The 13,380-nt window shown below is 36.1% G+C and overlaps 2 protein-coding genes across 3 annotated transcripts in view; one reads left to right on the forward strand and one right to left on the reverse strand.

Moving 5' to 3' along the window:
- Positions 1 to 3,166, reverse strand: part of LRRC40 (leucine rich repeat containing 40) — a 46,297-nt gene extending 43,131 nt beyond the window's left edge. The window contains exon 1 of the mRNA XM_077776419.1: positions 2,997 to 3,166. Within this exon, the coding sequence (XP_077632545.1) occupies positions 2,997 to 3,147 (151 nt within the window). The 5' untranslated portion in view covers positions 3,148 to 3,166. The remainder of the gene's footprint in view (positions 1 to 2,996) is intronic.
- Positions 3,167 to 3,291: 125 nt separating this feature from the next.
- Positions 3,292 to 13,380, forward strand: part of SRSF11 (serine and arginine rich splicing factor 11) — a 42,727-nt gene continuing 32,638 nt past the window's right edge. Inside the window, exon 1 of one of the 2 annotated variants that reach the window (XM_077776429.1) lies at positions 3,292 to 3,375. The gene's annotated coding sequence lies outside the window, so the exon portion shown is untranslated. The remainder of the gene's footprint in view (positions 3,376 to 13,380) is intronic. The other variant, XM_077776425.1, reaches the window with a different exon arrangement.

Consider the following 13,380-nt stretch of genomic DNA (forward strand, 5'->3'; position numbering starts at 1 on the left):
CGCTTTGAACATATTCACAATTTTGGGTAATAACATTTGGCGATAATATAAATAATGAGAAGACTTTTTAAAAAAATGAGTATATTTTTGAAAAGTATAACAATGTGTAGGCAAGTAAAAGAGACAAGTTAGTAAAAGTTTATCAGAAAGGAGTAGTAATCATTTTTCTGCAATTACTTTGTCAAAAAAAAAAAAAAACACTTATGTTCCTTTCATCTACACTTCATATAATATCGACTTTAAAAAATCCTAACAGGCCATGGGCCTTCTTCTATATATCACTTATACACTGAACCCTGAATTACTCAATAGAGACATGTAGCATGAAAATACAAATAAAGAACAACCATGCTCAACAATAAGAAAACACCCAATTAAAAAATGAACAGAGGAGCCTGGGTGGCTTAGTTGGTTAAGTGTCTGACTCTTGGTTTCAGCTCAGGTCATGATCTCATGGCTCTTGAGTTCGAGTCCCATATTGGGTTCTGTGCCAACAGTGTGGAGCCTGCTTGGGATTCTCTCTCCCTCCCTCTGTGCCACACACCCCCAACTCTGTGTCTGTCTCTCTGAAAAATAAATAAATAAAATTTTAAAAAAGGAACAAAAGATATAAACAGACATCTCACCAAAGAAGATATACAAATGGCAAATAAGCTTATGAAAAGGTGTTTCATATCATACCTAAAATATTGAGACAGGACCACACACTTTACTGGGAATGGCTAAACTCCAAAAACCTGATAATACCAAATAGTGGCAATGATGTGGAGCAACGGGAACTTTCATTCATTGTTGGAGGGAATGCAAAATGGTACATGCACTCTGGAAGAAAGTCTGACAATTGCCTACAAAGCTAAGCACACTCTTACTATGTGATCTAGTAATGGCGCTCCCAGGTTAATACCCAATTAGTTGAAAATTTACGTCCATGCAAAAACCTGAACACAAAATGCAGTTTCATTCAAAACTGCCAATAACTGAAAGCAACAAAATTGTCCTTCAGAGAGTAAATGGATAAAATGGTACATAAATCCATACCATAGTATATTATCCAGAAATAAAAAGAAATAAGTTATCAAGCCACAAAAGGACATGGAGGAAACTTAAATGCATACTGCTTAGTGAAAAGAGCCAATCTGGAAAAGCTACATACTGTATGATTCCAATTATATGACATTTTGGGAAAGGCAAAACTAGAGGAACAGGAAGACTGGTGGCTGCCAGGCCTCAGGGGAAGCAGAGTAAGGAATGAACAGGTAGAGGTCAGAGGATTTTTAGGGCAGTAAAACTGTTCTATATGATACCGTAATGGTGGATACGTGACATTATACATTTATCAAAGATAAATCCTTTTGAATGGATATCTTGGTAATGACACTGATTTGGAAGGTGAGAGTTAAAGAAATCCAGGAAAGCGTTTAGAAAGTTATTACAATGTTAACAGCAATACCAATAACAATGATAATCATTTTTACTGTGTACTTTTTAGTACCAGATACTTTTACATTATCTCATTAAACCTTTGTAGGTCCTGTTATCACAAACACATTATAAATGAGAAAATAAGGCACAGTGAGATTAAGCATCTCAAAGTTACATGAATAGAGATATGGAGATAAAGAACATGGCCCTCATAAGGGACTTTACATAGTTCAGAATTACAGTGGTTTGAGTGGGAGAGATTAAATGTCAAGAGAGGTTGAAGACTACAGCTAGATAAACACCTTCTACATTATGGTAACAAGGATTTCTTTTTGATAAATAAGCTACAAATACCATGTGCTTCTCCCATGTACATTTTTCTCCCCTATGAAATACTATATATCCACTTATTCAGCATAATTTATGGAGCACCTAATATATGCCAGTTATTATGTTAGGTTCTGTTTATGCAATGATAACCTAAACAGCCCTGATCATTTCATCATGGAGTTAAGAGCCAATATTCATTTGCTCCCTTAAACTTTACTAGACAAAATCATTTGGGTTCAATCAAAAAGTACATTCCAGTATTTTGCCTAGTATTTGGAAATATTCATTCATTTACTTATTCCTTCCACAAATATTTAATAAGAATCTATCATGTGCCAAGTACTATTTTGGGTGTTAGTAATAACAACAATGAATAAAAAATGCTCCTCGACTTCATGAAACTAACATTCTAGTGAGAAGCCAGGGAAGACTATCAACAAATACATTATATAAATTCTGATAGTGATAAATGTTATTTAAAAAACTGAACAAGTAAACAGTGTTAGCAATGGTGTTTATAGATAGGGTAGTTAGGAAGGGCCTCTGAGAGGTGTGACCTCTGAGCAGAGTCCTATAGTAATCAAGTAAGCCCAGGTCAGGTATCAAGGAAAATGTTCCAGGCCTTGAGAAAAGCAAATGTGCATGTATGTCTGTAGCTTTTAAATATTTATGTTCCCACTGATTGAAAGCTTTTCCAGATAGAGCAGAGATTTTATGTCATATATCCTTTCATTCGCTCAGCAAGTATTTGCTTGGTCAGCTCTACACATGGCACAATAAAAAAGCAATGATCAGGTGGAAAGTAGAAGGTTTCAAACTCAGATAGCCTGAAATCTGAATAAAAGAGAAAAAGCATTACAGGAAGAATGCTATATTCTCTCCCCACTTCCCAGTCCCTCCTTTACACAACAGACAATAAGAAGAGCATTTGTCTATTATTCGTTCTTGGTATCCAGAAATGTGCTTGTTGATCTTTACTGGGTTTTTCAGGATGGTTCCAAATTCACTTTGTGTGGCATCTATCTTGATCCTCAATTTAGGAAATATGCTTACTATTCCTTGAGGGAAAGTAGGAACCGAACCAGACTGACCGACCCAGTGGAAATGTGATTAGTGTCTGAATTAGAGTCTGGGGGTCCTGGCTAGGAGACTGCGGCAATGGCCAAAAGCAGGCCAAGGAAAGGGAGACTGACAGGGGCCAGTGCTTTCTAACAGCACAATCGGGTGTTACCTCTGGAGCTTACCTTCACTGAGATTCCGACCCGACAAGTTTAACTGGCCGCTCTTCCTCGCCGCCTTTAAAAGCCCCTGGGGTACGGAGGCACCGCAGTCTCTCCTCTCAGATCGGAAACCCACTCGGGGATCCCGCCCGGCCACTCCCTTCAGGCGCGACATGTTCAAACCCACAAGTCCAGACGCGGAGCCCCGCGCGTGACGCTTAAAGGTGGCGCCGGCGTGTCACCCCGCCCCTGCCGAGAGCGCGCCGAGCTCGTGGCCTTGAGCTGGGCCTTAGCTCTCGCTGGCGCGGCCCCGATGTCGTCACCGCCAGCGCCTGGGCTGGAGGCTAGAGGAGCCCTTCCCGTTGCCGGTGCCGGCCTTGTGTCTTGGACTTACTTCGCTCAAGTAAGTACGCTTAACACGCTGAAAAAGGACTTTGGGCTTTATTGTTTGTACTGTTACTGCGACTCCAACCTACTCTTCTGTGCTGGCGCCTTGGCGAGGAGGTCGGGGAAGGATAACCTTCTCTCCTCGCCTGGCCTGAACGTGGGCCTTGACCAAAACTTGAGACCTGGGCGCGGTCTGCAGCCGCTCTGGACCCTAGCCTGTATTTGTCGTTTGTAGTGGTGGCGCCGGACATCTGTCTGGCGTAGAAAACGAAAACAGATTTCTGTTCTTCGCGCGTATGCCCCGAGTCCTAGAATTCGGGTACCTTGCCTGCTGTTGTATTTAGTTTATAGCCCGGCATAGGAGGTAGAGTGAAATGGAAGGGCTGGCATCAGAAAAGAAAAACGAAAGCTCAGTGATAAATGTTGTCTTTACTGGACAGTTTAGGGAAATAGGCGTAGGCACAAATTTTAGTATAATGAAAACAGCTTGGACTTTGAAGCTCAGGAGATGTGAGTTGGAATTGAGCTGCTTCTGTAGCTTACCAGCTGTGTAACTAACTTCAGGCAATTTATTTGACCGATTGTAAAGCTTGCTCCTTTTTCATGAATTTAGGGATAATTCCTATCTCATTCGGTTTTGTGTTTTTTTTTTATAATTAAGTGAAGATAGAGCTTTGAATATTGAGCGCTTGGTGAGGAAAGGGACTCCAAGATAGAAGATGAAAATTTTGTTCAGTAAGTCGGTTTTCCTGGATAGTTTCTGTCTGAAATGTACACCAGTATTGATTCATTCAGCAAATAAGTAGGAACTCATTATCTTCAGTCATGTGCTGAATGCTAGACTTTTTTTTGCCTGAAGTGATTTTGTTCTGAAAAGCATGCGCCAGGAAATCTCCAAACCCTCCCATCAACTCGGCTGTGGATTGGTAGAATATTTGAAAGGTCCGATGACGGCCCACTGACATTTCTGCAGCAGAGTTTTTGCCGGAGTCCAGGTTCTTGCTTCCTGTGAAATTGGGTTTTTAACCCCTGCCACTTTTTGTTCTTCTTAGTTCTTTGGAGCCCTTTACACTGAAAGTGAATAACAGCTAGGTACCGTTAGTTACACTACCAAGGAAGAAGAGTGAGTTTTAATGCAAGGATCCTAATGAGCCTCCTCCGCAGCCCAAGTTTATCTCAACAGTAATGATGATAGGCACAGTGCTAATAATATCTCCTTTGCTATTTGTTATTTAGCACAATAACCATTTTTGCAGGTGAAGATACTGAGGCTAAAAGGGATTAAGAAACTTACCTGAGGTCACAAGTTTCTATAAGTGCTATGGACAAGAACGTGAACCTAGTTCTCTCTCCAAAATCTTTCTTGTTAATCATTTGATTTGCCTAGTGGCTTTTACTTCATCATTTTCAACACCTTTATCCTAAAACCATTTTAAGGGACACTTCAATTTTGTTTTAAAGAAGGCTTTTTATATTAGACAAAACACTTTTTCTCTTTTGTAGGATTTAACAGCCTATGTTTGGAGGATGAATTGCTCAAGCATAAAAGTTTACAATAACCACCCTGTCCCCTACCGTAGATTCTTTTTGTTAGTTCAGTATTTTTCTAAAATAATGGGCAAGGTATAATATTTTCATTTATTGTGCTTCTACATGAAGTTAAATATTTCATTATTGACATTTAATTATAGTAAACATTGCTGCACTTTTTATAAGAAAAGCATAATTTTGTTGCATGGCAAAGTAATTCTGAAAAACCCAAGTGACCATAGATACTTGTTGTAAACTTAAATAGATATAAACTGACAGGTGTAAAAATTTTACTAGTATATATCTCTAGTACACTGTATATTGTACCTGTGTACCAAGTGCAGATTAAGCAAGTGAGGGTGAAAATTATTACCTCACACAGAAAAGTTACGTGTTTTATCTCAACTTGATAGAAACTGAAAGCTTATCAACTTGAATTGAGCTTCTTTATGAGACAGTATAGTTTCATATACATATATACGTATGTGTGTATTTATATTCATACATGGGACTTAGCACTTTATATCAATTGTATTGCTTTAGGAAGAATGCATTATAAACAATAAAAAACCCATCCTTTTTCAACTTGAGCATTTCAGCGAAAGTATTTACTGTTTAAAAAATGGATTTTAAGGGGCGCCTGGGTGGCTTAGTTGGTTAAGTGTCCGACTTTCGCTTAACCGTCATGATCTGGCGGTTCGTGGGTTCAAGCCCTGCGTCGGGCTCTGTGCTGACTGCCAGCTCGGAGNGTCTCATAGCTTATGGGTTAGAGCCCCACATCGGGCTCTGTGCTGACAGCTCAGAGCCTGGAGCCTAATTCAGATTCTGTGTCTCTCCCTCTCTCTGCCCCTCCCATGCTCATGTTCTGTGTCTATTTCTAAATAATAAAATAAATGTTAAAAAAGAAAAAAAATAATAATAGGAAATGGATGTCTCCTGTGCAGTGTCAGGAGTCTACTGCATAGCTACCTTTTGAAACAGAATTTGCCTAGCTGCAATTTATTATACTCATCTTAATAAGGTAATGGAAAGATTCCCTCTTCTATTTTCTTTGCCAAATTTAAAAAAAGTGATTCTTATCTTCTTTGCCAAATGAAAAAAGAAAGTGAAGAAACAAACAACAGATGAGCTTAAGAATTACAGTGCCCAAGGGTGTACTGAGTGGCTCAGTTTGTTAAGCGTCTGACTCCTGATTCTGCTCAGGTCACGATCTCATGTTTTGTGGGATAAAGCCTGGCATCTGGCTCTGTGCTGAGCATAGAGCCTCCTTAAGATTCTCTCTCCTTTTCTCCTGCCCCTCCCCTGCTTGTATACACTCACTCTCATACACATGATCTCTCTCTCTCCCTCTCAAAATAAATGAATAAACAGTATTTAAAAATTACATCAGCCAAAGCTGTTATGTTTCATAACAGAAAGAAAACTATTATCAAAGTAAGATAGAGTGGCATGTCTCTGCCATTAAAATTTAATAAGACATTTTCAGACATGTCTGTATTACCCTTATGAACATTGCTACATTTTAGATTTTTTTTCAAAGCTAAAAGGTATGGTAGATAAGATGGACTTATTGAGGCAAAAGAGAAACTGTAGTAAAGAAAAATGGCATAAATTTCTGCAAAATTTTTAAGCACATCTGTTTAAAAAATATTACCAACCTAGAACAAAGTGAATTTGCTTTGCAGACATTTCTAGGAAGTTTCTTTTTGTGTAAACTAAGAGATTTAGATGTAGCCTATTATGAATTAGTATCGTTTATCTTTCAGACTATTGCATAATCAGTGAGAACTGCTATTTTATGGTAAAGTTGTTGAGAGAGCATTTCACTTTTTAACACTGCCATTATTGATTGGAATTGTTGAACCTAACATATTACTTATTAAATGTTTTTTGAGTTGAATTTTCTATACTCTCATGTACTTATTACTCAAATTGCTTTCCATGTTTGTCCCTTCCTCTATCAGTATGTTATTTTATTAAAATTCTTATTTATTTCTTTTGAGAAAAAGAGAGGGGGAGAGAGAATCCCAAGCAGGCTCCACACTGTCATCACCCGACACCCCACATCGGGCTCAATCTCACTGTGTATGAGATCATGACCTGAGCCAAAATCAAGAGTCAGACACTTAACCGACTGAGCCACCCAGGTACCCCATCAGTAAGTTGGTTTACATGATCAAAATTGAGAGCAAAATTATATAGGACAGGGGCTCTCCATGTTTTAAATATTCAATTTTTCAGATGTTCGTTACCCATGTCTTTCATTTTTTTTTTTTTAAATTTCATTTTGCAGTTTCACTTGTTTTCCATTTATGCCTATAACTACCAACTTTTAAAAGTCAGTAGACAACGTTCTATACTATTTCACTGAAGGAAATACATATTTCGCATTTTTATTCATACTTTCAAATGTGACTTTGAATTGTATTTTGTTGTTATTGAGTTGTGTGTGGTAATTTTTTCTAATGGAGAGAGTGCAGTTTATTTTAGGAAATTCATTTGTATATTCTTTGTATGTTCACTGTGCTTTTCTTTTTTACTTTTGAGTCATAAAGCAGTGAGTTTGCTCTAGGTAGTTTAATATTTGATTCAAATTTTGGGTCCTATATTTCTCTCTACTTTCAATACAAGAGAATTTCGGCCCACCAGCTTTAGGAAAATATAATTTTCATCTTTTAAAAGGCTTTTACATGCTAGTGTTTTTCCTGTGAAGAAAAGTGGAGAAACTAATTAAAAAAATATATTTTTTTAATCTTAATTACTATTAGTTTTTTTTTTGGTTTATTTACTTTCTATTAAAAAAAGATGAATGGGTGGTTATAAAGCAGTCTTTTTCTATCATTAAATAAAAAGCACTATGGTATTGTTTATTGTTTTTTCTAAAATCAGCTGAGATTGTTTCCCATTATTCCCAGGGATTCTTAACCCTAACCTTTAATAGTTATTTTCTTACTCATTTTTCCAAGATTAATGTTTCTCTGGCTGAAAATATTAATTTTTTAGGGTTTAGGAATTTGTCTGCTTTAAAGTAGTGAAGTAATACAGAGAGAAAATTAGGATACCAAATCCTAGAATGTGCTTTATAATATCATTCTATCTTTAATTGTATTAATACATACAAAGCACTACCAAATAAATCTGTTTAACATTGTCTTTTTTTTTCTTAATGTTTATTTTTGAGAGAGAGAGTGAGAGAGAGTGTGGGCAGGGGAGGGGCAGAGAGAGAGGGAGACAGACTATGTAGTAGCCTCTTACCACTGAGCTGTCAGCACACAGCCCCATGTGGGGCTCGAACCCATGAACTGTGAGATATGACCTGAGCCAAAGTTGGACGCTTAACCTACTGAGCCACCCAGGCCTAGCCCCTAAAAATTGGTTTTAATAAAAAATCCACTGTTTTAAAATTTGACTTTATATAACCCCTGCTGACAATTTTGTTCTATTGGATTCAATTTCCAACTTCATTTACCCAATACTTAAAAAAAAAGGGGGGGGGGAGTAAAATTACATGATTATATATGGCATATATTGTTCTATATGAACAAAGCTCCCCAATGGTTTTAATAAGACAAGATAAATGGTCACTGAGACTTTATTCTTAGTGTCAACTTAAGCTGATAAGAAAGAAAGAAATATAAGAATGATTTGAGAGGCACCTGGGTGGCTCAGTCAGTTAAGCGTCTGACTTTGGCTCAGGTCATGATCTCACGGTTCGTGGGTTCGAGCCCCACGACAGGCTCTGTGCTGACAGCTAGCTCAGAACCTGGAGCCTGTTTCAGATTCTGTGTCTCCCACTCTTTCTGACCCTCCCCTGCTCATGCTGTCTCTCTCTCAGAAATAAACATTTAAAAATTTTTTTTTGAAAAGAATGATTTGATTGTTGATAATCACAATCAATAGATTTTTATTTAAAAATTTGATACTCAAATTTCAAGGCAGAATATTACTCAATTTTTAAGACAGAATATTTATACTCATAATTGCAATTAAAATAAACGCTAGTTTAAGAACCCTCAAGAACTGTCCACAATTTTTTCCACATAAGTTTTTTTCCCATCATTTAAAATATCACAGTTACATATACTTCAGTAATTTGAAAGGTACCACCATTGGAATGTTCAAATACTAGTGAACATTTAAATGTGTGGTCCTGGGATGCCTGGGTTAAGCATCTGACTCTTCATTTTGGCTCAAGTCACAATCTCTTGGTTCACAAAATCAAGCCCTGTATTGGACTCTGTGCTCATAGCACAGACCCTAATTGGGGTTCTCTCTTGCCCCCTCTCTCTCTGTCTCTCTCTCACTTTGGCTCTTTCTCTCAAATTAAGTAAATAAGCTTTTTGAAAAAATAAATAGTACATATATACATACATACGTAGCTGGTCCCTACAATGCAAATCTGTGAGCCCAGTTTTGTTCTTCATCATTCTAGAGACACATGTTTTTCCCTCATCACTGAATTTATTTAGTTAATACAGCTTTGATTATTTTCTATTTTAGAGAGACTGACCTTTTTTGCTTTTATCAAAATCTCTTCCATCCAAAATAATTATTTGATCAACACATCTGTGTTTTTAGACTTTAACATGAGCTAATTGCAGTTCATAGTTCATGGTTTCAAGTGACTGGGATGGCATTTGGGAAAAAGCATTATGGTCTTTAGCTTCATTGTCAGGAATTCAGATGGTCTTGTGTACTTAGTAGTAGTTTCCTTTTTTTTTTTTTTTTTTTAATTTTCTGTGCTTTGTCATTTGATGGCCTGTAGCTCTGACCTAAGATTAATCAAGCATATATGCAATTGCTTATGTCTTTTAAAAATAAGAATACTAATACTCTTGCTCTAAAAATGTAGTAAGTAATTGAAGCCTTCCTAGAAAGACTTTTCCATGAAACATTTGTGTTTTATCAAAAAAGAGATGCTTTGTTTAGCCATTATCTATTATCTGTGCATGCTATTGGTAAAGTGCTACCTTTTCTAGGAACAAAATGAATATGAAAATTTGAAATCTGTTGGTGTCATGTTGCTGTTGCAGCAGCCTCTTAAAGAAGAAACGGCATTTAGTAATAAGTTTGTTTTGCATGTTTACTACCAAAATATTTTCACATTTGACAATAATGCTCTGAGGTAAGACATTGAAAAGATAAGGTGAACACAGACTTTCCTCTAATGATAGATACCATTCGTTGAGGGCCTGTGTGCTGGATACTATGCTAGGTGCTTCATATCCATATTATTTTTCATCTTAAAAACTCTGGTGCTTTTGTCCTCATTTTTCACATAAGGGAATTATAGCTCACATGGCTAATTATAGGTAGCACCTATTATAGTGCTTGAGAACATGCACAGAGGAGTGGAATGGGGGACTTGGACTTTTTAACATTTAAATAGTTTTAATATTTAACATTTGGTATTTAATACTTTATAATTTTTAAATATGCTGAAAACATAGCCTATGTTAAAATGTGAAATCTTGGGGCATCTGCGTGGCTCAGTACATTAAGCATCCGACTTCAGCTCAGGTCATGATTTCACAGTTCGTGGGTTGGAGCCCCACATCAGGCTCTGTGCTGACAGTGTTGGAGCCTGCTCGGGATTCTCTGTCTCTCCCTCTCTCTCTCTCTCTCTGCCCCTCCCCCATTAGCATTCTTTCTCTATCTCAAAAACAAAAAACAAACCCAAAACTTTAAAAAATGAGATCTAAGAAACTCTTCTATATGTATTAGCTTTTCTGATTAATATCTTTCATGTGAATGATGTCTAAGGCACAGTGCTAACCTAAAATATAGTGAAGGTGTAAATAAAATGAAACCCAAATGAGATAACTTTTTATTTTTCAAAATGAAAGATTTTTAATTTGTGGAGTAAGGATAATAATAGAAGTTAATACTTTCTTTTCTAAGCGTTTGTATTAGTATTTTCATCCTAACAGCCCAGTAAAGTGAACATTACTGATATCCTTATTTTTCAGATGAAGAATGTGAAGCATAAAGTAATGAGCCAAGGCCACAATTACCTCCATTGATGGTAGAGCCCCTTTAGTTTAACTCTAGGTCTTAAATGTTGTGAGGATCAAAACGTGTTATAAAAACATTCCAGTGTAGATCCTCTTATTACTGAGTTGAACACACTTTCTTTTTTTCCCAGTTTTATCAGACTTTAGAAATAATTTTTCTTCACAAAGAGAAAATTAATTTTATAGGAAAAAAAAGCACTCAAATGGTACAGATGTTTAATTCCTTGATTAGGGTAAACTATTTAATATTAAAATACTTGACATTGTTTACTTAGAATAAAGATACATTTAGCTCTACTGTATATTTTTTAACGATTGTGAAGCAGTCCCTCAGATGGCCTTTTCTCAGTTGAAACTCCAACTGAGTTGAGAATCAGTTCAGAATCTTATATAACATAGAGGATAGTATTGAGTAGTATCTGGAGCTTCTCCATCCAAATATTTTAGTTGACCCTCTTCAATCCAAAAAGCCAAACAAATCTATAGAAACAAATTGTGACTTTCCAAGTTATACATATGCATTATGGCCGTGAATACTGTGCATGTGTATCTATAGGCAACAGCATTTTAATGCTCTAACTACTACTTTTTTCCTCTGTGTTAATTTTCAAGGCATTCATAGACCCTGTGCTGTCCAATTGAGAAACATAGATATTCCTGACAAAGACAAACACTGGTAGACAATATAATACAAAACTAGTATTTGGAAATAAATTTAAGTAGGCTTTATTTCTGTCCTATATATGTGTCCATTCATACATTCATCTGTCATTCCCACAATGCTAACTTATTCTTTAGCTTCTCCTCTTAATTTAGGAGGAAAAGAAGAAAAGAGAGTGTGAAATTTACAATTTTGATATTAAAATAGGTATTAGTATTTATAGAATTATCTAATTTATAGAATTAGAAATATAATTCTCTAATTGTAAAATAGAAATTCAAATTAAGAGGCGTCTGGCTGGCTCTGTCAGTGGAGCATGCGACTCTTGGTCTCGGGGTTTTGAGTCCGAGCCCCACACTGGGTATAGATTTAATTTAAAAATAAAATATTTAAAATATTTTTTCAATGAAATCCCAATTAAGATAGATCTGCAGATATTTTTTTTTTAAGTTAAGGATCTGTAAGCAGTTTATTACCTACTTTTTCTTATTGCTTTCTATAGCCATAGAGAAAAAAAATGTATAGCCAAATACTTTGAAAACTTATCTCAACCAGATTTCCTTATAAATGTAACAAATGCCTTCCTGTCTTCATTCAGCAAGCCTTGGCTGAATGGATTATGCGAGTGAGGCATTTGTGAAGTTTCTAGCACGTAAATGATAGTCCCTAAATTTTGTCAAATACTGACTTTGTTCTAGTATATTGTTGGGCATCAGGAAACACAAAGACAAATACATTGTCCTCAAAAAGTGTATTTGCTAGAGAGGAATTTACTGCTTAACAACTAATTTGATTAAAACTCTGTTGCTTGTGCAGATTCACAAAGTTGTGTCAATTTGGAGGGTTTTTCTATTAGTGTACACAAAGGCAATAACAGAGGTGACTTGACTTACCAACTGGAAAATGGTATCCAGTAGGTAGAGTGGTTTTACATATCTGTGCCTATTTTGTCTTTTAATGGAAGAAATTCCAACTAAAAATATGAGATTTTTTTGCATTGGAAATATCTTTCTTATAAGTGTTTTTTTTTCCCCTAGACTTATTCAGATATAATTGACATACAGCACTATATAAGTTTAAGGTGTACAGCATAATGATTTGATCGACGTATATTGTGAATTATCACAATAAGTTTAGCTAATATCCATCATCTCATACAGATAATAAAAAGGAAAAATATATTTTTCCTTATGATGAAAACTCTTAAGATTTACTCTTTTAACAACTTTCATATATGTCATAACTGCAGTGTTAAGTATATAGTCATTATGTTTTATATCTCTAGTACTTTATATCTGGTAACTGGAAGTTTATACCTTTTGGCTACTTTCCTCCAATTCCTCCTTTCCCCACCCCTACCTCTAGTAACCACAAATCTGATCTCTTTTTCTATGGGTTTGGGCAGTGGGGATGGAGGGATTTAGATTTCACATATAAGTAAGATCATATAGTATTTGTCTTTGTCTGACTTATTTCAGTGACCATAATGACCTCAAAGCCCAACCATGTTGTCAGAAGTGAAAGGATTTCCTTGTTTTTTACGGCTGAATGATAATACAATTGTATATATACATGTATATATACACATAAACATACATACCACAACTTTTTTATCCATTCATTTGTCAGTGGACACTTGGGTTTTTTCTGTGTTTTGGATATAAATAATGCTGCAGTGAACATGGAGTTTGTATCTCTCTTCAACATAGTGTTTTTGTTTCCATCAGATAGTCTCAGAAGTGAGATTGTTGGATTCTATGTAGTTCTGTTTTCAATATTTGAGGGACTGTTTCCTTACGAGCTGTACCAATTCACA

The sequence above is a fragment of the Crocuta crocuta genome, unplaced genomic scaffold (genome assembly GCF_008692635.1).
Source record: "Crocuta crocuta isolate KB4526 unplaced genomic scaffold, BGI_CrCroc_1.0 scaffold342, whole genome shotgun sequence".
NCBI classification, from domain to species: Eukaryota; Metazoa; Chordata; class Mammalia; order Carnivora; family Hyaenidae; genus Crocuta; species Crocuta crocuta.